We start from the raw sequence: 24,491 nt of genomic DNA, 5'->3' as shown, positions 1-24,491 counted from the left end.
AAGTGAACAGTTCCAGTATATTTTGAATAGATATATATAAAATAATTATATATATATATATATATATATATATATATTATGGTCTCATCTGGTGATTGGGTCCCCATCCAAAACATGATAAAACTAAGAAAATAAACAGACACTGAAATGTCAAATTTTAGATACAATCTAGAATTTCTATAAAAAAAATAAAAAGATAAAAAACAGAATGCCTTTTGCCTGCTTTGATCAAGACAGGATATAATACATTTGAACATTATGTGAAAACATACCAGTGAGTTTGGTTGGTTTTGCAACTGGAAATCTGGGGTTTCCTTCCTGGCACATATGTTTGTCCATCCCCAGCAATCTGTGACAGGCTGTGGTGAACTTGGTGAAACTACAAAAAAACAGAAGTTTAGAATATGGTGAAGTAATGTTGATTAAAATGGTGTTTTGTATTACATAAGTTAGATCATTTGGGATATGTTTTGTTAGCGTTGCACGTGTATCATCAAGGCTGAGCTTGTCAATTCCAATAAATCAGCATGAGCTTTATTCTAATCAATAGATTAAGTTAACATGTTAACAAACGCTAATATTTTTAATGATAATGGTAACGTAAGTTAGTATTTGAAGTTAATGATAGCCCCTCACAAACCAGGAGCACACGGTGCACAAGCTGCGTTTCTACAAATGATTAAATTAACCAATTCAACTTAAGTAGTCACAGATACACTGTCTCTAACATAAAAGGTAAACTCCAACGTACAGAGCAACAATTATTTATAAATCTGATAATATACGAACTTACCCTGCCAAATACCGCCGCCATTACTGAAGATTCGCCGGCGCCACCATTGGCTGCTCTCGCTTGACTTCCAGGTAAATGTGATTGGTTGCTACTACGTTGGACGATACTGATTGGCTGCCACGAAATGGCAGGTCCCTCCTAATATGGCAGGGCTTCCGGCTGTCAACGGCAGCTACTTCCTGCTACCAGTGGCAGCTACTTCCTGCTGCCAGCTGCCGATTTTTCGCTGAACCCCCTCTCGCTGATTTTCTTACCAAAATGATGTCACTTCCTGGAGGATGATGTCATTGAGGAACTTCCTGTGTTAGTTAAAGGGATTTTACAGGGTTTCCTGTGGAGGACTCAGAAACTGAACCACCAATCAACAGATGTCTATGAAAACTTTTATGAAATACATTATGATAGATTAAACTCAAAGTAGAAAGAACAAACTGACTCTTAGCTGACTGAACATTTATTTCAGAACAGAAATGAAACATCATCTGATCACACTTCATTTGATTAAACGTTCATTAAACGTTCTACATGAGGCAAACACACACACACACACACACACACACACACACACACACACACACACACACACACACACACACACACACACACACACACACACACTCACACTCTTGTACATCTATCTTTATGAGGACATTCATTGACACAATGCAATCTCTAGCCGCTTACCCTAACCTTACCCATCACAACTAAGTGCCTAACCCGACCCCTGACCCTAAACCGACCCTTAACCTCATTATAACCTTATCCCTAAAACCAAGTCTTGACCCTCAAACAGGCCTTTAAAGGCTCTCAGAAACTGAGGACCGGCCAACATGTCCTTTACTCTCTCTGTCCTCACTCCACTGGTCTAACACTCAAACTGGTCCTCACAAAGATAGTTGTACAAGCACACACACACACACTCACACACACTCACTCACACACACACTCACACACACACACACTCACACACACACACTCACACACACACACACACTCACACTCACACACACTCACACACACACACACACACACTCACACACACACACACACACACACACACACACTTCAACATGATTCAGTTCTGATCAACATTAATGACTGCCGTTAAAGTGCACGATTCTCTCATCACAGGGAGAAAAACTCATTTCTTCAAAGTGGCCACATCAAAATATCAGACTTCGTAAAAACACTTCAAACGAGTGAATAAACAGCAGCGTCTTCAGAAACAGTTCCTTCACCAGAATTAAAACAGAGCGTCGTCTGTTCGGGGAGAATGAGAGGTGTGCTGAGAGAAAGTCCTCGTGAGAGAGTCCGAGCTCGACCTGAACGACTGTAACAGCTAAAACACGAAAGCTAAAACCAGACAGAATTACAGCTCAGATGATGATGATGATGATGATGAAGAGGGTTTAAAACGACATGATGGTCCTGCTGATGATGTCCACACACTCTCTGACCTCGTCTTCGTTTATAACGAGGGGCGGAGCCAGTCTGATGATGTCACCATGCGTGGGCTTTGCTAGCAGGCCGTTGTCACGGAGACGCAGACACACCCGCCACGCATCATAGTCTGAGAGAGATCAAAAGATTAGAAGGAGATTATCTCACACACACGCAGTCACGCACTCTCTCTCTCTCACACACACACACACACGAACCGATATGGATTCGTAAATCTGAAGAAAACATTTTAGTCTTGTTTTCAGTTACTTCTGTAATCATATTTGTAGCTCTTGCCATCCAATAATCCCAATAATCTCGTCTAAATCTCAATAAATAAATAGAGTAGTCTATTATCTAGACTAAATAAAATAGTCTTGTGTAATCGCTCGAAGTGTTCCTTGTGTTGAGGGAGAAATGACAGAATGTACGGGTGTTTGTTGTGGTTCTGCTTCTGCCGCTCACCTTCGGTCTCGCACTCAAGCACTCAAACACTCAAGCACTCAAACACTCAAACACTCAAACACTCAAACACACACACACACACACACACACACACACACACACACTAGGGGTGGGAATCTCTAGGCATCTCATGATTCGATCACGATTCAGAGGCTGCGATGCGATGCTAAAACGATTATCGATGCATCTATTTTTTGACTACTTGGTACTTTTAAAGCAAAGTATTTATAATGACCCATAAAGAATTTACTTCCAATCCTTCCTATATTAATTTTATTAATAAAACAAATGGAAGTGATTTGGCAGGCCAACTGTAAGGTTACATTTGCCAGCATATGTCCCAACACTGTAAAGAACCAACAGGACTGAATGTGTGCCTGTGCTAGCAGCAAACTTGTAGATGAATACACACTTCAGCATATTCTCAATCTCTCGCATTTCATAATACACTTCTATCCAAATTCCTCCTGTTATGTGCAATAAGCAATATAATCCTTCAGACACACTCACACACACCCACTCACCTTCGGTCTCTTTGATTATGATAGCGTTTAGGAGGCCTTTCCCACGAACGCCGCTCACGATCTCTCGGGGGAGTTTGTTAAGTTCAGCTCGTAGGATCTGACCCATCCGATCAGCGTTAGCAGCCAAACCCTCCTCCTCCAGAACCTGCAGAGCCCAGAGAGAAGATGAGACGCGTGCACACGCACGCACGCGCACGCTCACGCTCACTCTCACGCTCACTCTCACGCTCACTCTCACGCTCACTCTCACGCTCACTCTCACGCTCACTCTCACGCTCACTCTCACGCTCACTCTCACGCTCACTCTCACGCTCACTCTCACGCTCACTCTCACGCTCACGCTCACTCTCACGCTCACTCTCACGCTCACTCTCACGCTCACTCTCACGCTCACTCTCACGCTCACTCTCACGCTCACTCTCACGCTCTCACGCTCACGCTCACTCTCACGCTCACGCTCACTCTCACGCTCACGCTCACGCTCACGCTCACTCTCACGCTCACTCTCACGCTCACTCTCACTCTCACGCTCACTCTCACGCTCACTCTCACGCTCACTCTCACGCTCTCACGCTCACTCTCACGCTCACTCTCACGCTCACTCTCACGCTCACTCTCACGCTCACGCTCACTCTCACGCTCACGCTCACGCTCACTCTCACGCTCACTCTCACGCTCACTCTCACGCTCACGCTCACGCTCACGCTCACTCTCACGCTCACTCTCACGCTCACTCTCACGCTCACTCTCACTCTCACGCTCACTCTCACTCTCACGCTCACTCTCACGCTCACTCTCACTCTCACTCTCACGCTCACTCTCACTCTCACTCTCACTCACCTCCAGAGCAGCGATGGCGACGCGGCAGGCCAGAGGGTTTCCTCCATACGTGGATCCGTGTTCTCCGGGTTTGATGGTCAACATCACCTCATCATCACACAGAACAGCAGACACCTGAAACACACACACACAGATTAAGAAGTGCTTCCTATAAACCAACACACGAGTGTGATACGTGGCTTGAGTGTGTGTGTGAGACTCACGGGATACACTCCTCCTGACAGAGCTTTACCCAGAACCACCACATCTGGTCTCACGTCCTCATGATCCACAGCCAATCGGCGGCCGGTGCGGGCCAGACCGGTCTGAACCTCATCCGCGATGAACAGAACCTGCAACACACACACTACTGAGTTACAACACACACTCAACTGTGTTCCAACCTTCCGGTCTCTCTCTCGAATCCAACACTGAAATGACTAAAACTGCATCATTCATCCACTGGCCACTAGAGGCCGGCTGCAGAAGAGACTCAATCCCATAAACCCCCATGTTAAAACGCCCAACTTTACAGCAGAAAAACATATGTTTACAGTCTGGTGCTAAAAGTGGTTTTGGTCTATATCGCTAATGTTGCCCTTCATGACAACTGTGAGGGGGTGAATTTTTTTATAACTCATCCGTTTAAATTATATTAAGCCTTAAAGTTCTGCATAATTAAGGGCGTGGCCACTTGAGTGACAGGTGGATTGCCGCTGATGTCACTACTGGCCGTTTGTCTGCTAGCGTTAGCGTGACGTCACGTCACGTCAGCTCAGCTAATCCGCCTCTTTGCCCATTGTTGTTTATCCAGGAGTGACGCTGCCAAGATGGCGACGGCCGGCTCCGCCCACTTTGGGCTTCAAAAACACTCTTCAGAAACACTACGAGTGACGTCACTCACTCGTGTGTGTGTGTGTGTGTGTGTGTGTGTGTGTGTGTGAGTGAGTGAGTGAGTGAGTGAGTGTGTGTGAGTGTGAGAGAGAGAGAGTACTTGCATTGTGTTTAGTGCACAGTTCCCGGACTTTAGTGAGGTAACCAGCATCAGGAACGACGACGCCCGCCTCACCCTGGATGGGCTCCACCATGAACGCAGCCACGTGTGGATCCTGCAGTGCTTTCTGCGCGCGCACACACACACACACACACACGATTAGGAAGAACCAGTTGAGTTAGTTGGTTAGTCACAGGCTAGAAATAATACTGCAGATTTGCTGTGCTTGTTTGTATGGCTGCACAATTTGGCCAATTTGTTTTTTATTATATATAACTATAACGATAAAATAATAATAATTATTAATATATTATAATTAATTCATATATTAATTGATATTTGTACAATCATTATTATATATTTTAATACAGTACTACTACTATTTTAAATGGTGAAACTTACATTTATGGCCGTCTTAATTTTTTATAATTGTGCAACTTTTACTTTGACAGAAAACCGCATTTATTTAATTAAATCACAGCATTTGCAATTTTATATGCACACTAAACCATATCATGAATTGTTTTATTGTTGTTAATCATCAGCTGAGTCTGAGTAATTCAACGCGTGTGTGTGTGTGTGTGTGTACCTCCAGTGCAGTGATGTCATTATACGGGACCAGCTGGAACCCGGGCATGAACGGGCCGAACCCCTCGAAGCTGCTGGGGTCTGTGGAGCTGGAGATCGCTGCCATCGTACGGCCCCAGAAATTCCCCACTGCAGGACACACACACACACACACACACACACACACACACACACACACACACACACACACACACACACAGTCACAGCTCATTCAAAGAGTTACATTATTATATCAAAATATTACTAAATCAATCTTAGTGGCTGAGATCTATAAATCCTCTTAGTCTTAAAGTCCCCGTGAACCGGAAGTTGCAAACGACTTGTCTCCAGTGTTGTGACGTATTTCCAAGTGAAACGGAATATTGAACAGAGGGCAGGGTTTTACTTAGCGCTCCTCCCCTCCATCTCTCGCTCATAGCAGACTAACGGTTTGAGGGGAGTGGTTAAGCGTTTTCAACCCAAGCCGTCAAACCTACGTCATCAGAAAAAGATGCCATTCCAGACCGGAAGTAACTTTTCAGATTTTGATTAAAGATTACCATGGTAAAAACATTTTTTTTTATATTTACTTGCACGGATTAATTGTTCACCACAAGACTAGTAATATGCGCTAACAAAGTAAATAGGTCAATTTTGATTTCACGGGGACTTTAAATTGCTCATCATTCCTCAAGTCTGCACAAGCTCAACACACACTCAAACCAAAACATTTTCAGACACCAGATATATTTTTCGATTTTTTTTTTTACGAGTGTGATCAGGACACTATAGTTCATTTATGTAAGTGAGGAGAGCAAAATAAAGTAAACTGTGACATATTATACCCAAAGACTCTTCATACCAGGGACTACCAGTGACATTTATAAAAATTTGGGACCAAAATGATTGGGACACTTTGAGCTGATCATGTTTTGCTGAAGTGTTTTGTCTTTAATTGCTAATGCTCTTTTTACACACAGACTGAACAAAATGAAGCATTGCTTGGTGATTGGTTGAGCTAAACTGGTATTATCTAATTGTGTAGTTAAATTGAACAGCTGACAGATATTCAACATAATTCATGTGTGAGACAGTCTAACAGAAGGACGGACAAAACCAGTCAAATATCAACTGAGTTCTGCTCATATTTTATTACCATTTTTTTAAACTATAGCGAATAAACTGATAATGTGAGAAATGTTGAAGATGTGTGAATAAATGTTGGTTTGACTGTATGTAACAACTGTTTTCGATTGGTCAGGAGGTTAGAGATACTCCTCATTCCTCGTCTCAATCCAGAGTGACGTCAGAATATCTGTGTAAAGATTCAGTGACTCAGTTTTCTGCGTTTTCACAGATTCATGTTTTTGAATTTTACACAGAGATGATCACGTTTAGAAAAAAAATTCAACGCTTGCACCTCGGATCCTGTTTCAGGGTGTGTGTTCTCGAGCTCCAAACACTGCTGTCGTGTAAATGAACGTCCAGAACACATTAAAAGTTTCTGTTTCCTGTGAGAACGGTGTGTGTTAGCGGCCCCTAAGTTAATAACTAATGATCTTTACAATGGAAGGGAATCAATCAAAACTAACTTTATCTGGACAATAACTTTATTCTAGATCTGCTGTAAAGCCTAAACAATCTCTGTTACTGTAATCTCCTATTATCACTGTAAAGCTGCTGTGAAACATCTGTATTGGTAAAGCGCTGTATAAATGAAGGAGACTCGACTCACTCGCGAAAACGATCTTGGCCTCATTCTTCGGGACACCCTTGACAGTGTAGGCCCACTTACGGGCGAGTTTACAGGCCGTCTCTCCGCCCTCCACACCTGAAACACACACACACACACACAGAGCGTCACACACTGTGATCACGGGTCAGCACAGGTCGTGTGTGTTCGGGCTGAGGCGCACCTGTGTTCATGGGCAGCACCTTGTCGAACCCGAACAGGCTGGTGATGTACTGCTCGTAGGCGCCCAGCTGGTCGTTGTAAAAGGCTCTGGACGTGAGCGTGAGTCTGGAGGCCTGAGCCGTCAGCGCGGAGATGATCTTCGGGTGGCAGTGGCCCTGGTTTACAGCGCTGTACGCACTCAAGAAGTCGAAGTAGCGGCGGCCCTCCACGTCCCACAGGTGAACCCCTGCAACGGGACACGTCAGGTCAGGACTTATACAACTGTGTAGGACCTTTACTAACAGTGTACGTGCGAAACTTAGAAAACCTTAGACAAAATTTATAAAACCTTATAAAACTTATAAAACCTGTGCGTACGCCAGAACCTGATGTCTTGTTTATTTTTGTTATGATATGAATTTTTAATATACCGCAACACTGGTGTATGTGGCTTTAACAGCGCTGGGAACACACTGTGTGTGAGGGTCTTTCACTGCTGATGCTCAGATGTGCGTGTTACTGAGATGGTGAACATGGAGAGGTTAAAGGTTAGGTTAGAGGTTAGGTTCACCATATCAACACCGCCCGCCACTAATAGATTCTCCAGAAGGCTTTGACATCGTTGTATAAACATGAGAACTGCACGTTTCACAGTCTAAACGCGGCGCCGGTGTTTTTATATGAACGTTTCTTTGAACGGAACTGACGGTCTTTAGAAAAGTTTCAATGTTATTTTCATTTAATCTTTCCTGATAAAGCAGCGTTTATGAGCCGTTACTGTGGAAACCGCAGTACAGCGCCTCCTACTGGAGCTCTTTATAAACACTGCAAACCTGTATTAATACTAGAGTGGAATTTTTCTACATTCTTTACTCATGACAGTAAAATATGGCATTCTAAGTCAATCTACTGCAGTATTTCCTCTCAATCAGTAGAAAGTGTGGTTAACACCCAGCCATGAAGGCAACGGTGTCATATGAAGCGTGTCCAGACGTGGCTGACAGCATCCACTAGTGTACTGGGGTGTGTGTGTGGTCTATGTGATGTAGTTCAGGGATTCTCAAACTTTAGGAAGAGAACCATTTCCTTACTAATAATGAATTAAATCATTAACACATTTACACACCCGCCCCAGTCATCTTACACTTCATACAATTGATGGATGACGAACATGAGGCAGGACACACTGGTTTTTCCTGTTATCTCTGTAAAGCTGCTGTGTGTGTATGAAGAGCTGTAGAACGCTGACTGGACGAGGATCGACTGTGATATCACACGAGAGCTGCTTCTGTTCTGAACAGCACTGAGTTGCAAAGAATGTGATCTTGATTTTGTACAACAGATCAATAAATAAGAAGTTAATATTGTGTTATATTTTAGACACAATATTGTCTGCTTTTGCAAATTGTTTCCAGTAAAAATATTACTATAAAGCCAGAGCAGAAGTGTTGTGCGTCTCCGAGCCACACAGCGGTGTTTAATTCCTGAACGAATCTGTGTTTTGAACTGAGGAATTAATGACTCACTCCACTCAGTTTTAGTTATTTCTATAATAATAAATAAAACAAAAACAATTAATGGGATAGTTCACGCAAAAATTCAACTTGCGTCACCATTCACTCACACTCATGGCCGTTGAAGCCTAAAAGTTTACGTGTTGCAAATTTATGTTGAATAAAAAAAAAAGAAAAATTCTTTTACTATTTGATGCTTTTCTCTTTAAACACAGTAATGACTTTATATTATTTTGGGGGGAAATTTGTGTGTGTGTGAGGCCTGTGTGTGTGAGGCTTGTGTGTGTGGTGTGTGAGGCCTGTGTGTGTGAGGCCTGTGTGTGTGAGGCCTGTGTGTGTGAGGCCTGTGTGTGTGAGGCCTGTGTGTGTGAGGCCTGTGTGTGTGAGGCCTGTGTGTGTGAGGCTTGTGTGTGTGAGGCCTGTGTGTGTGAGGCTTGTGTGTGTGAGGCCTGTGTGTGTGAGGCCTGTGTGTGTGAGGCCTGTGTGTGTGAGGCCTGTGTGTGTGAGGCCTGTGTGTGTGAGGCCTGTGTGTGTGAGGCCTGTGTGTGTGAGGCTTGCGTGTGTGAGGCTTGTGTGTGTGGTGTGTGAGGCCTGTGTGTGTGAGGCCTCTGTGTGTGAGGCCTGTGTGTGTGAGGCCTGTGTGTGTGAGGCCTGTGCCGTGTGCGCGTGTGTGAGGCCTGTGCCGTGACCCGTGAGGCGTGTGCGTGAGGCCTGTGCCATGAGGCGTGTGCGTGAGCGTGTGTGTGAGGCCTGTGCGTGTGAGTGAGGCCTGTGTGTGTGAGGCTTGTGTGTGAGGCTTGTGTGTGTGAGGCTTGTGTGTGTGAGGCTTGTGTGTGTGAGGCTTGTGTGTGTGGTGTGTGAGGCCTGTGTGTGTGGTGTGTGAGGCCTGTGTGTGTGGTGTGTGAGGCCTGTGTGTGTGGTGTGTGAGGCCTCTGTGTGTGGTGTGTGAGGCCTGTGTGTGTGAGGCCTGTGCGTGTGAGGCCTGTGCGTGTGAGGCCTGTGCGTGTGAGGCCTGTGCGTGTGAGGCCTGTGCGTGTGAGGCCTGTGCGTGTGAGGCCTGTGCGTGTGAGGCCTGTGCGTGTGAGGCCTGTGCGTGTGAGGCCTGTGCGTGTGAGGCCTGTGCGTGTGAGGCCTGTGCGTGTGAGGCCTGTGCCGTGAGCGTGTGTGTGAGGCCTGTGCCGTGACCCGTGAGGCGTGTGCGTGAGCGTGTGTGTGAGGCCTGTGCCGTGAGGCGTGTGTGTGTGTGTGAGGCCTGTGCCGTGAGCGTGTGTGTGAGGCCTGTGCCGTGAGGCGTGTGCGTGAGCGTGTGTGTGAGGCCTGTGCCGTGAGGCGTGTGCGTGAGACGTGTGTGATAGGCCTGTGTGTGTGTGAGGCCTGTGTGTGTGAGGCCTGTGCCGTGAGGCGTGTGCGTGAGGCGTGTGTGTGAGACGTCTGTGATAGGCCTGTGTGTGTGTGTGGTTACCCTCTCCTCGCTCCAGGGCTACGGGCAGCGGGTGGTAGTTGTGAGCGCCATAACGATCCTCGCGAGCGAACACCTCCTCTGACGTCAGCTGACGCTCCTTGTGTTTCACTCTGGAGGCTGCGGAGGATGTGCGTGTCCCAGAATGCACTGCGCGGCTCAGGGCGGGCGTCACTCTGCCCACGCCTCTCATCAGACTCTGCATGCGGTTCATGGCGGCTCGTTCTGAGACAGAGAAACAACACAAGAGCCCTTATTACAGTTCAAATAAACAAAACATAAAACTTTTAGAATCGAGCAGCCTGGCGTTATCGTGCAGAACACCACATCTGTGTGAACACCCATCCGGTGCGAAGATTATGATGTCAGGGAGTCATTTAATATACCGTTTCCACCAAAAACTAGCCTATATGAGAATGAAAACATGAGACATATAAGAGTCACACCTGGGACGGGAATCGATGAGGTTTTAACGGTATTACTCCTCTTACCGAAACTGCTTATCCATCCGGTACTTTAACGGTATTCTTATCAGCTCTATATATATATATATATTAAACAAAGATAAACTATAGATAAAAAACAATTAAACACAGATGCACATTATAGAGGCCTACACAGTGCTTTAATTTCAGGAAGGTCTACTAACATTACTGTTCAGGTACGGTCTAAAAAGAAATCTAATAAAGTAATCAGATGTAAAATAACACCGCATAGTTTATCATAGATAGATTAATGCTTATTAAAGCTGAAGTTATTCATCCAAGAGCTGTGAGTGATTTTCTCTTTGCCTTCTGTTGTTTGATTCGCAGTGATGGTGCAATCGTCCGCATGTTTATTAGACCGCTGCCCCTTTAAGACCGAGTGCAGATCTGACCCTGACCCTATCTGACCCTGACCCTAACTCTGACCCTGACCCTAACTGACCCTGACCCTAACTGACCCTGACTCATGCACCACATTTTCTCCCAACTATCTCCATAACTACGTCCATTTAAGACAAACTGTGTTTAAGGGGTGGTGGTGGCGCAATGGATAAGACACATGCCTTTGGTGTGAGAGACCCGGGTTCGAATCCACTGTGAGACACCAATGTGTCCCTGAGCAAGACACTTAACCCCTAGTTGCTCCAGAGGCGTGCGACCTCTGACATATATAGCAATTGTAAGTCGCTTTGGATAAAAGCGTCAGCTAAATGAATAAATGTAAATGTAAGCGAATCTCCAAGCCGGTCATTTTGACATATTTTTGTGTACATTTGATCGTTTAGTTTCGGTGTGTCTCGGGCTACACACTGACGAGCGGTCGATACAGCGGTCTCCCAGAACTCAGCCCCGGCCCGTTTCACACCGGGTTTCGGTCCCCATCCCTAGTCACACCACTGACATTGTCCCATTAATTTCCATAATTATCAGAACAGGACGGTCTGCATCAGTTGCCAAAACATCAATGGATACATCAATAACAGATCCACATGACGTATATCGTGTGAAACGCTTCAGGAACAAGAACAAATGTGGGCGGGGCTCTCAGAACTCTGTCCCGGCCCGTTTAATTGTTCAGTTGTAATTGGGCCCGCTATTGGCTGATCTCATGTGAGTGACAGCTTATAGCCCCGCCCTCGTCAGAGAAGAGATGCTGCAAGAGGAACTTATTCTGTTAAACATTATTAACACAATAATGATGATGTGCACCTATAAATCATTTACAGTAAACACTGACACGAGTCACAGGTGTCGATTTCACGGGGACTTTCACTCTCACTGCAAAACTGGAAGTTTTAGGTTCTGTTTACCATATTGCTGAATCATGAGTTTTTCCATCAACATTAATGGATGAAAATAGCTTCATCCCCGTCTCTGAGAGCAGTGATGTTGATGAGGTCACATGTCTGTCGGGAGAGGAGCTCGTGTCCTCTGGAGCGACAGCATGAGAAAGAAACCGATGATCATTCAGTTCTCATTCAGACCCAGAGCCGCCCGTTCACCATCACGTCCAGATCAGCCTTTCCACTCAGAACACGGTTACACTAATGTTAAACTATTTCATTTTTCAATCACATGATCATGTCTAGAGATCAATGTTCTGACAGATAATAGAAAGAACCAGAAAGAAGCAAACATCCAATAAACACACACTCACCCCATCAGACCTACACACACTCACTTACAGCCCAAACACACACACACCCCATCAGACCTACACACACACCCCATCAGACCTACACACACACCCCATCAGACCTACACACACACCCCATCAGACCTACACACACACACACACACACACACACACACACACACACACACACACACACACACACACACACACACACCACACACACACCATCAGACCTACACACACACACACACACACCATCAGACCTACACACACACACACACACCATCAGACCTACACACACACACACACATACACACACACACACACACACACACACACACACACACCCCATCAGACCTACACACACACACACACACACACACACACACACACACACACACACACACACACACACACACACACCATCAGACCTACACACACACACACACACACACACACACACACCATCAGACCTACACACATGTATATAATGTTCCATTTCTAAGATCAGTTGTTACATGATTTCTGTATTATAATCTTTTCATTTCTTTATTATTATTTCTTTATTTTATTATTATTGTTTTATGTTATCGTTTTCTTTGTTGTTTTAATGCTTTGGCTGTACAACACGTATGTGAGTTTTTGTCATGCCAATAAAGCTTTCTGAAGTGAATTGAATAGAATATAGAGCGGATGATCTCAGATGAGCAAACATCATCAGTCTCGTTCTTCTCAGAGAACCTCATTAATTATTAAACATTCGTAGAAACTTTCCAGCAAGTGTCAGTACTATTGCAGGCGTGTGATCACGTGATCTCTCGCACGTCAACTGATTGGCTGAACACTCACTGCCCTCAAAACACCCACCACGAGCCCTGCCAGGGTTAAATAAAGACACACACACACACACACACACACACACACACACACACACACAGAGAGATAATACATATATAATAATAACTAATATAGTTACCCTATGATAGTTACACAGCAGTCCAAAGAAGTTCAATAAAGTAACTACATAAAATAAATATACATCACTGCATAAACTCGCAGTGAATCCCACACTAATCTGTTCTCTCTCTCTCTCTCTCTCTCTCTCTCTTTCACTCACTCACACACACACACAGCGAGAGGGAAAGCACCTTCATCACCCTTATGTTCATCACTGAAGCTGACGTGAGCTCATTAACATCCTCGTCTTATCAATGTTCATCAGCCCTTATCATCTAACACCCGTGTGGTGTTTCTCTCGTCACGTAACGCGCTGTAACCCGGGTTAGCGTGTGCGTGCGTGTGTGTGTGTGTGTGTGTGTGTGCGTGCGTTACCTGCTGCGGGTCCGTGCGGGTTGTGTCTGCTCTGCTGCGTGTCTCGCGCTGCCTCTACACGGATTATTCAAATGAACGCAAACACGTCACTCTGCGTCATGACGCAACTCGCTTCAGCGCTGCTCAACGTTGAGCGGTTTTCTGCAGAAATGTGGAACATTTCTTTAAAATACATTTAATTTCACACTTTAATGGTTATATTGCACCTGTAAGTGACGGAGTTCGAGTGATTGAGCGCGTGACGACGAGGCTCAGGACAGACGCAGAGTGTGACGCAACACCGACGCAGGGTTGCCTCGGGATGTCTAAACCTGTACCGTGGTAATATACAGTAGTACTTTATTTCCCCTGCTATAGTTTAAAATCAAAATATATAAATATTTTCGAAAATATTTTGTTTGGCCAAAATGAATGAATTAAATTAATAAAATTATAAACATATTATTGTTTGTATACAAAACAAACAAAATATAATACAAGCCTTCTTACAAAGAATACATTTAATTAACAAAGGTCATTTTTCGTGGCATTCAAAATACTTCTCTGGTTAGCAGCATCGTGACGTGCGACAGAAGAACTTAACTTCCCAGAAGGCCGTGTGCCGTGCATGCGCAGGAGCGTCAGCAGCATGACAGCCGCGAGCGGAATGGAGTGGTTGAAGAGTGTGAAAGGAGTGATATTAGACATGTGTGGAGTTCTGTATGATAGCGGAGAAGGAGGAGGACAAGCGATACCCGGATCTATAGAAGCAGTGAAGCGGTATCTATCTGTCTGTCTGTCTGTCTGTCCTGTGCATAGTATGCAAACTTTCTCAATGCATACTAAATATACCATACTATTCTTATTATTTCTGCCATATCTTTATGAAAAATGTTATATTATTTGATTTATGGTATATAGTGGTGGAACGGATCACAAATTTTTAACTTTGCTTTTCTTTTCATTTATTACTTAAAGGTATAGCGGAGGATCTTTCCAAATTTTAGATAAGACCCGCCCTCTCCACTTTTTGAAAAGTTTGATTGATTCACCAGAATGATTGACAATTAGGAGGACCAATAGTTTAGACTACCCACCAGGAAGTAAAACATCCTCCGCTATACCTTTAAAGCTCACCTGAAGTTCTTCGATACCACATCACAAACTACTAGCCTAACTGATGAAGTTCACACATTATTAAAGACAAGTGAACAGTCACTAATGAAATAAGAACTAATACACAAATTACAAGCAGAGATGAATACTAAATAACTAGTAAATAACTACTAATACTAAATAACAGTTACAAAAACAGTAGTGTTCAGGCACAGAAGTGAATAATTAAGCCTAAATGTAAAATAATACAATTTGTTCACTGTAGAAATTAAATATAGTTTTATCTTTGTTAAAGCTGTATTTTGTTGTTTTATTAAAGCTACACTGTGTGATTTTTTAAAGATTTTTTAAAGATGTGTAACTAGAAAAAAAAGTTTGCTGAGACAAACTTTAAGTTGGCTTGAGAAAGCCGGACCAGAGAGTTTGAAGAAGTTTAAAGTAGTTTGATGTTTAAAGCAGGTTAAAGTTTGATAGATAGATTAGTAAGGAAGAAAGATTGATAAGTTAGTTAGAAAGATAGATTAGTTAAAAAGAAAGAAAGAAAGATAGATAAGTTAGAAAGATAGTTTGGTTAAAAAGAAAGAAAGATAGATAAGTTAGTTAGAAAGATAGATAGATTAGTTAGAAAGAAAGAAAGAAAGATAGATAGTTTAGTTAGAAAGATAGATAGATTAGTTAGAACGAAATTAAGATAGATAAGTTAGTTAGAAAGATAGATTAGTAAGAAAGAAAGAAAGATAAGTTAGTTATAAAGATAGATAGATTAGTTAGAAAGAAAGAAAGATAGATAAGTTAGTTAGAAAGAAAGATAGATTAGTTCGAAAGAAAGATGAGATAGATAGATAGATAGATAGATAGATAGATAGATAGATAAAGTTTATTAGTACACAGAATAGTAGTTTAATTGAGTCTAGGGCTTCAGGGAGTTTAGATTTGAGTTTTTGTGTTTGTGCACTAATGGGCCACCGTAGTCTTGGCTCAATTTGAACAGTCCGCAATGTAAGTCTATGGGATTTTTATGATTTTTAATATTAATTTTTAAGAAAACTGAAAGTCAAATCAGTCTGAAAAGATATAGCATACCGAGTCAGAACAGTCTGAAAGTCTGACCCGAGTTTGGAGTTTGTAGAGTTAAAGCTCTAGGAGGAGTTAGAATTGTAAATTTAGTCTCAGAAGAATAATAATAACTAGAAAAAAAAGTTTGTTGAGACAAACTTTAAGTTGGCTTGAGAAAGCCAGACCAGAGAGTTTGAAGAAGTTAAAAGTAGTTAGAAGTTTAAAGTAGTTAGAAGTTTTAAATAGTTTGAAGTTTAAAGTATAAATTTTGATTGATAAATTAGTTAGAAAGAAAGAATAGTTAGAAAGAAAGAAAAAAGATTAGTTAGAAAGAAAAAGAAAGAAAGATTAGTTACAAAGAAAGAAAGAAAGAAAAATTTTTTATTAGTTAGAAAGAAAGAAAGAAAGAAAATAAATATTAGTTAGAAAGAAAGAAAAAATGAATGAAAGAAAGAAAAGTTAGAAAGAAAAAAGAAAGAAGAAAGATTAGTTAGAAAGAAGGAAAGAAAGAAAGATTAGTTAGAAAGAAAGAAAGATTAGTTAGAAAGAAAGAATGGTGGATTAGTTAGTTAGAAAGAAAGATGGATAAGAAAGAAAGATGGATTAGTTAAAAAGAAAGAAAGAAAAATAGATTAGTTAGAATGAAAGAAAGAAAGGCTGATTAGTTAGAAAGATTGATTAGTAAGAGAGAATGAAAAATGTATTAGTTAGAAAGAAAGATTAGTTAAAAAAGATAGATAGAAAGAAAGAAAGAAAGAAAGAAAGATGGATTAGTTAGAAAGAAAGATAGATTAGCTAGAATGAAAGAAAGAATGAACGGTGGATTAGTTAGTTAAAAAAAGAAAGGTGGATTAGTACGAAAGAAAGATGGATTAGTTAGAAAGAAAGAAAGATGGATTAGTTAGAAAGAAAGAAAGAAAGAAACAGATTAGGTTGAAAGAAAGAAAGAAAGAAAGAAAGAAAGAAAGAAAGAAAGAAAAAAGATTAGGTAGAAAGAAAGAGAAAGAAAGAAAGAAAGAAAGAAAGAAAGAAAAAAGATTAGGTAGAAAGAAAGAGAAAGAAAGAAAGAAAGAAAGAAAGAAAAAAGATTAGGTAGAAAGAAAGAATGAAAGAAAGAATGGTGGATTAGTTAGTTAAAAAGAAAGAAAGATGGATTAGTTAGAAAGAAAGAAAGACTGATTAGTTAGAAAGATTGATTAGTAAGAGAGAAAGAAAAATTGATTAGTTAAGAAAGAAAGAAAGAAAGAAAGATAGAAAGAAAGAAAGAAAGATTAGTTAAAAAAAGATAGAAAGAAAGAAAGATGGATTAGTTAGAAAGAAAGAAAGAAAGAAAGATAAGTTAGAAAGAAAAAGAAAGAAAAAAAATATTAGTTCGAAAGAAAGATTAGTTAGAAAGAATGAAAGAAAGAATGGTGGATTAGTTAGTTAGAAAGAAAGAAAGATGGATAAGTTAAAAAGAAAGAAAGAAAAACAGATTAGTTAGAAAGAAAGAAAGACTGATTAGTTAGAAAGATTGATTAGTAAGAGAGAAAGAAAAATGGATTAGTTAAGAAAGATAGAAAGAAAGAAAGAAAGATTTGTTAAAAAAAGATAGAAAGAAAGAAAGATGGATTAGTTAGAAAGAAAGATAGATTAGCTAGAATGAAAGAAAGAATGAACGGTGGATTAGTTAGAAAGAAAGAAAAATAAGTTAGAAAGAAAAAGAAAGAAAGAAAAAATATTAGTTCGAAAGAAAGATTAGTTAGAAAGAAAGAAAGAAAGAAAAAAAAATTAGTTAGAAAGAAAGAGAAAGAAATATTAAATTGAAAAGGAGATTCTCTGCGCTTCTGTAATCCACAACAATCCAGTGCAACCAAGGCAGGACAAAACAGAGCAGAAAAAAGGGAATCGCCGGTGCAGCACAGATGTCTCCTTGATAAAAATTGTATTTAAGGTGCATAACAATGACTAACGTTTCGATGTAGTTACATCTTCATCAGAGTCCTTGGAGAGAATGAGCAATGAAGCCATTAATAAGGATCATCACCAGGTGTGATAAAGGGGGCGTTGGCCACCCAAACATACACCCATCTAAACCAAGGTGCCACACTCACAAATCAGTCATTAAAGGGCAAGTACCCACACACAGGTAAAAAAAAAATATATATAGACAAAGTTCCTTGTAGTGCTTGTTTGGTTTCTATAAATGTGGCAACTGTGCGCAGTGTTCCAATTCGACCAATGCGAAAGACTTTTCACATCCCCGCACTGGTAAGAAATATTCTATTTCTTCATTTATTAACTGTAACAGCACTCACGTAGTGTACCTTCTAAAGTGTCCCTGTGGACTGGTGTACATAGGTCAAACAAAACGTCAACTTAAATTAAGGATAGCTGATCACAAAACAGCAATACGTACCCAGAACTTAACATATGCCATGGCAAGGCACTATAAGCAGGCCAATCATGGTTCCCCTGCATCATTGAAGTTTTGGGGAATTGAGAAAATCACACCCTCACCCAGAGGCGGTGATATTATCAATAAACTCCTATGTAGGGAAGCGTTTTGGATACATACACTTAACACTCTTGAACCTCTAGGTTTAAATGAAGAATTGAGTTTAAAGGTATAGCGGAGGATCTTTCCAAATTTTAGATAAGACCCGCCCTCTCCACTTTTTGAAAAGTTTGATTGATTCACCAGAATGATTGACAATTAGGAGGACCAATAGTTTAGACTACCCACCAGGAAGTAAAACATCCTCCGCTATACCTTTAACATGCTTTCTCTAAACACTTAAGCATATTAAAATTCAGTATTTGAGATGAATATACTTTTATTCCCATTGTATTGTGAACTTTGTCTATATTTATATATATATATATATATATATATATATATATATATTTTTTTTTTTTACCTGTGTGTGGGTACTTGCCCTTTAATGACTGATTTGTGAGTGTGGCACCTTGGTTTAGATGGGTGTATGTTTGGGTGGCCAACGCCCCCTTTATCACACCTGGTGATGATCCTTATTAATGGCTTCATTGCTCATTCTCTCCAAGGACTCTGATGAAGATGTAACTACATCGAAACGTTAGTCATTGTTATGCACCTTAAATACAATTTTTATCAAGGAGACATCTGTGCTGCACCGGCGATTCCCTTTTTTCGAGAAAGAAATATTAGTTAGAAAGAAAGAAAAAAGAAAGATTAGAAAGAAAGAAAGATAAAAGAAACTTGAAAGAAAGATGGTTAGTTAGAATGAAAGAAATATAGATTAGTTAGAAAGAAAGATAGATTAGTTAGAAAGAAAGAAAGATGGATTAGTTGGAAAGAAAGATAGATTAGTTAGAAAGAAAGAAAGATAGATTAGTTAAAAAGAAAGAAAGATGGATTAGTTGGAAAGAAAGAAAGATTAGTTAGAAAGAAAGATAGATTAGTTAGAAAGAAAGAAAGATTAGTTAGAAAGAAAGAAAGATTAGTATGAAAGAAAGCTTAGAAAGAAAGAAAGATTAGTTAGAAAAAAAGAAAGATTAGTTTGAAAGAAAAAGATTAGTTAGAAAGAAAGAAAGATTAGTTAGACAGAAAGATAGATTAGTTAGAAAGAAAGAAAGATTAGTAAGAAAGAAAGCTTAGAAAGAAAGAAAGATTAGTTTGAAAAAAAGAAAGATTAGTTTGAAAGAAAGAAAGATTAGTTAGAAAGAAAGATAGATTAGTTAGAAAGAAAGATTAGTAAGAAAGAAAGCTTAGTTAGAAAGAAAGAAAGATTAGTTTGAAAAAAAGAGAGATTAGTTTGAAAGAAAGATAGATTAGTTAGAAAGAAAGATTAGTAAGAAAGAAAGAAAGATTAGTTTGAAAGAAAGAGATAGATAGATAGATAGATAGATAGATAGATAGATAGATAGATAGATAAAATAGTTTGAAGATAGATAAAATAGTTTGAAGATAGATAAAATAGTTTGAAGATAGATAGATAAAATAGTTTGAAGATAGATAGATAGAAAAAGTTTGAAGATAGATAGATAGACAGATAGATAGAAAAAGTTTGAAGATAGATAGATAGATAGATAGACATAGAATAGTAGTTTAATTGAGTCTAGGGCTTCAGGGAGTTTAGATTTGAGTTTTTGGCTTGTACACTAATGGGCCACCATAGCCTTGGCTCAATTTGAACAGTCTGCAATGTAAGTCTATGGGATTTTTGTGATTTTTAATATAAATTTTTAAGAAAACTGAAAGTCAAATCAGTCTGAAAAGATATAGCATACCGAGTCAGAACAGTCTGAAAGTCTGACCCGAGTTTGGAGTTTGTAGAGTTAAAGCTCTAGGAGGAGTTAGAGTTGAAAAATTTTGGGTCAGAATAATAATAATAAGTTTAAATAGGATTTCAGTAAGTTGGCTTTCTCAAGCCAACTTAACTAGAAAAAAAAGTTTGTTGAGACAAACTTTAAGTTGGCTTGAGAAAGCCGGACCAGAGAGTTTGAAGAAGTTAAAAGTAGTTAGAAGTTTGAAGTAGTTTGAAGTTTAAAGTAGTTTAAATTCTGATTGATAAATTAGTTAGAAAGAAAGAATAGTTAGAAAGAAAGAAAAAAGATTAGTTAGAAAGAAAAAGAAAAATAGATTAGTTAGAAAGAAAGAAAGATAAGTTAAAAAGAAAGATTAGTTAGAAGATAGATTAGAAAGAAAGATTAGTTAGAAAGAAAGAATGAAAGAAAGACAGATTAGTTAGAAAACAAGAAAGAAAGATAGAAAGAAAGATTAGTTAGAAAGAAAGAAAAGTTAGAAAGAAAAATAAAAAAGAAAGAAAGGTTAGTTAGAAAGAAAGAAAGAAAGAAAGAAAGATTAGGTATAAAGAAAGAAAGAAAGAAAGTAAGAAAAGAAAGATAGATTATTTAGAAAGAAAGAATGAAAGAAAAAAGAAAGAAAGATTAGGTAGAAAGAAAGATTAGGTAGAGAGAAAGAAAGAAAAAGATTAGGTAGAAAAAAGATTAGGTAGAAAGAAAGAAAGAAAGAAAGAAAGGGTTGTGTAGAAAGTAAGAAAGAATGAAAGAAAGAAAAATAGATTAGTTAGAATGAAAGATAGATTAGTAAGAGAGAAAGAAAAATTGATTTGTAAGAAAGAAAGAAAGCTAGAAAGAAAGATTAGGCATAAAGAAAGAAAGAAAGAATGAAAGAAAAGAAAGAACGATTAGGTAGAAAGAAAGAAAGAAAGAAAGAAAAGTTAGTAAGAAAAAAAGATAGATTAGTTAGAAAGAAAGAAAGATAAGTTAGAAAGATATAGATTAGTAAGAAAGAAAGATAAGTCAGTTAGAAAGATAGATAGATTCGTTAGAAAGAAAGAAAGATAGATAAGTTAGTTAGAAAGATAGATAGATTAGTAAGAAATAAAGAAAGATGGATAAGTTAGTTAGAAAGATAGATTGATAGATTAGTAAGAAATAAAGAAAGATGGATAAGTTAGTTAGAAAGATAAGTTAGTTAGAAAGATAGATAGATTAGCTAAAAAGAAAGAAAGAAAGATAGATAAGTTAGTTAGAACAATAGATAGATTAGTTAAAAACAAAGAAAGATAGATAAGTTAGTTAGGAAGATAGATTAGTTAGAAAGAAAGAAAGAAAGAAAGAAAGAAAGAAAGAAAGATAAGTTAGTAAGAAAGAAAGATAGATTAGTAAGAAAGAAAGATAGATACGTTAGTTAGAAAGATAGATAGATTAGTTAGTTAAAAAGAAAGATAAGTTAGTTAGAAAGATAGATAGATTAGATAAAAAGAAAGAAAGAAAGATATAAGTTAGTTAGAAAGATAGATAGATTAGTAAGAAGGAAAGAAAGATAGATAAGTTAGTTAGAAAGATAGATAGATTAGTTAGAAAGAAAGATAGATAAGTTAGTTAGAAAGATAGATAGATTAGTTAAAAAGAAAGAAAGAAAGATAGATAAGTTAGTTAGAAAGATAGATAAGTTGAAAAGAAAGAAAGAAAGATCGATAAGTTAGTTAGAAAGATAGATAGATTAGTAAGAAAGAAAGATAGATAAGTTAGTTAGAAAGATAGATAGTTAGTTAGAAAGAAAGAAAGAAAGAAAGATAAGTTAGTTAGAAAGATAGATAGATTAGTAAGAAAGAAAGAAAGATAAGTTAGTTAGTTAGAAAGATAGATAGATTAGTTAGAAAGAAAGAAAGATAGATAAGTTAGTTAGAAAGATAGATAGATTAGTTAAAAAGAAAGAAAGATAGAAAAGTTAGTTAGAAAGATAGATAGATTAGTTAGAAAGATAGATAAGTTAGTTAGAAAGAAAGATAGATTAGTAAAAAAGAAAGATAGATAAGTTAGTTAGAAAGATAGATAGATTAGTTAAAAAAGAAAGATAGATAAGTTAGTTAGAAAGATAGATAGATTAGTAAGAAAGAAAGAAAGATAGATAAGTTAGTTAGAAAGACAGATAGATTCATAAGAAAGAAAGATAGATAGATAAGTTAGATAGATAGATAGATAAGGTTTGAAGATAGATAGATGGATAGATAAGGTTTGAAGATAGATAGATAGATAAAGTTAGAAAGAAAGAAAGATAGATAGATAGATAGATAGATAGAAAGATTAGTTAGAAAGAAAGATTAGTTAAAAAGATAGAAAGAAAGAAAGAAAGAAAGATCAGTTAGAAAGAAAGATAGAAAAAAGCAATAAAGATAGTAAGAAAGAAAGATTGGTTAGAAAGAAAGAACAAATATTAATTAGAAAGAAAGAAAGAAAGAAAGAAAGAAAGAAAGAAAGAAAGAAAAAGAAAGATTAGTTAGAAAGAAAGATAGATTAGTTAAAAAGAAAAAAAAGAAAGAAAGATAGAAAGAAAGATAGATAGATAGATAGATAGATAGATAGATAGATAGATAGATAAAGTTAGAAAGACAGATGGATTCTTTAGAAAGAAAGTTAATTGGAAAGAGATAGATTAGTAAGAAAGAAAGAAAGATAGATAAGTTAGTTAGTTAGAAAGATAGATAGATTATTAAGAAAGAAAGATAAGTTAGTTAGAAAGATAGATAGATTAGTTGGATAGATAGATAGATAGATAGATTAGTAAGAAAGAAATATAGATAAGTTAGTTAGAAAGATAGATAGATTAGTTAGAAAGAAAGAAAGATAGATAATTTAGTTAGAAAGATAGATTAGTTAGAAAGAAAGAAAGATAGATAATTTAGTTAGAAAGATAGATAGATTAGTTAGAAAAAAGAAAGATAGATAAGTTAGTTAGAAAGATAGATAGATAAGTTAGTTAGTTATAAAGAAAGATAGATTAGCTAGAAAGAAAGAAAGATGAGATAGATAGATAGATAGATAGATAGATAGATAGATAGATAGATAGATAGACGTTTATAAGTACATTGAATGGTAGTTTAATTGAGTCTAGGGCTTCAGAGAATTTAGATTTGAGTTTTTGGCTTGTACACTAATGGGCCACCGTAGTCTTGGCTCAATTTGAACAGTCTGCAATGTAAGTCTATGGGATTTTTATTATTTTTAATATTAATTTTTAAGAAAACCATAACTCAAATCAGTCTGAAAAGATATAGCACACTAAGTCAGAACAGTCTGAAGGTCTGACCCGAGTTTGGTGGTCGTAGCTTTAACGGTCTAGGAGGAGATACAGTCTAAAATTTGGCTCAGAAGAAGAAGAATAATAAGTTTAAGTACAATATCAGTAAGTTGGCTTTCCCAAGCCAACTTAATAATAAGTTTAAATACAATATCAGTAAGTTGGCTTTCTCAAGCCAACTTAATTACTTCCACCAACTAATCAAGTATTCTCTTAAGCGTAGAATCTGCCATTTAGAATACATACGAGCGAGTCACTCGAATGGCGGCAGCCATGTTGCGCCTCCATCTTGAAAATACATTCACCAAAGAGGGACATACCTGGAAATTCAAGCTTCGCGTTTTACACTCAATGCGAGGGGGAGATTACTCACGACTGCGAGGGGGAGATTACTCACGACTGCCGGCAGATTAGAATTAATACGTCCACCATAGGAGTTAAAACGCCCTCGGAGTGGGAGGAGCTAGAGAGTAATATTCAGCTGGTAGTCATAAACAATTTCACCGCTAGATGGGAGAAAATCCTACAGAGTGTAGCTTTAGCATTAATGACACAGACCACAGCAGGAATATTAGGCTACTGTCACTTTAAGACCGAATAAACTGACAAACATCCGGTTTCTTTCTGAACTCTTCACTGATGACAGAACCGAGAGAACACTCGCCGAGACGTAAGTTTAGACATGATTTTCGCCTCTTCTTTATGTTTAAAATTGTTTGAATGTGTAAAATTATAAAACACGTCCAAATGATAAACTTTCACTCTATGACGGTTAAATTTATCGGTTAATCCGCGAATCGCACGCGTGCCGAACCGTGGGGAGCTGACCCGTACGCATCACGATCCGC

The 24,491-nt window shown here is 38.7% G+C and overlaps 2 protein-coding genes across 3 annotated transcripts in view; one reads left to right on the top strand and one right to left on the bottom strand.

The window, feature by feature from the left end:
• Positions 1-1,229: 1,229 nt before the first annotated feature.
• oat (ornithine aminotransferase) lies at positions 1,230-14,062 on the bottom strand. Its single transcript, XM_082151335.1, has 10 exons — positions 13,923-14,062; positions 10,473-10,694; positions 7,519-7,743; positions 7,338-7,433; positions 5,625-5,752; positions 5,040-5,162; positions 4,266-4,394; positions 4,063-4,176; positions 3,223-3,367; positions 1,230-2,363 (listed from the first exon to the last, which is right to left on the bottom strand). Exons 2-10 carry the CDS (start codon positions 10,681-10,683, stop codon positions 2,203-2,205), a joined length of 1,332 nt encoding a protein of 443 aa, XP_082007461.1. The 5' UTR covers positions 10,684-10,694; positions 13,923-14,062; the 3' UTR covers positions 1,230-2,202.
• A 39-nt stretch (positions 14,063-14,101) lies between these two features.
• lhpp (phospholysine phosphohistidine inorganic pyrophosphate phosphatase) overlaps positions 14,102-24,491 on the top strand; it is an 18,595-nt gene continuing 8,205 nt past the window's right edge. The window contains exons 1-2 of one of the 2 annotated variants that reach the window (XM_082151350.1): positions 14,102-14,243; positions 14,477-14,681. In XM_082151350.1, the coding sequence (XP_082007476.1) occupies positions 14,530-14,681 (152 nt within the window). In that variant the 5' untranslated portion in view covers positions 14,102-14,243; positions 14,477-14,529. Of the gene's footprint in view, positions 14,244-14,473; positions 14,682-24,491 lie in introns of both variants that reach the window. The other variant, XM_082151351.1, reaches the window with a different exon arrangement.

This window comes from Leuciscus leuciscus (assembly GCF_965113295.1).
Source record: "Leuciscus leuciscus genome assembly, chromosome: 21".
Taxonomy (NCBI): domain Eukaryota; kingdom Metazoa; phylum Chordata; class Actinopteri; order Cypriniformes; family Leuciscidae; genus Leuciscus; species Leuciscus leuciscus.
Note: the sequence above shows the minus strand (reverse complement) of the source record. Positions and strands in the feature narration are given on the sequence as shown.

Coding starts and splice junctions, on each gene's coding strand:
- oat (XM_082151335.1), bottom strand. CDS start 10,683: ATGAACCGCATGCAGAGTCTGATGAGAGGCGTGGGCAGAGTGACGCCC. Junction 5,163..5,624: donor ATGACATCACTGCACTGGAG/GTACACACACAC, acceptor GTGCGCGCGCAG/AAAGCACTGCAGGATCCACA. Junction 4,395..5,039: donor AACTGTGCACTAAACACAAT/GCAAGTACTCTC, acceptor TGTGTGTTGCAG/GTTCTGTTCATCGCGGATGA.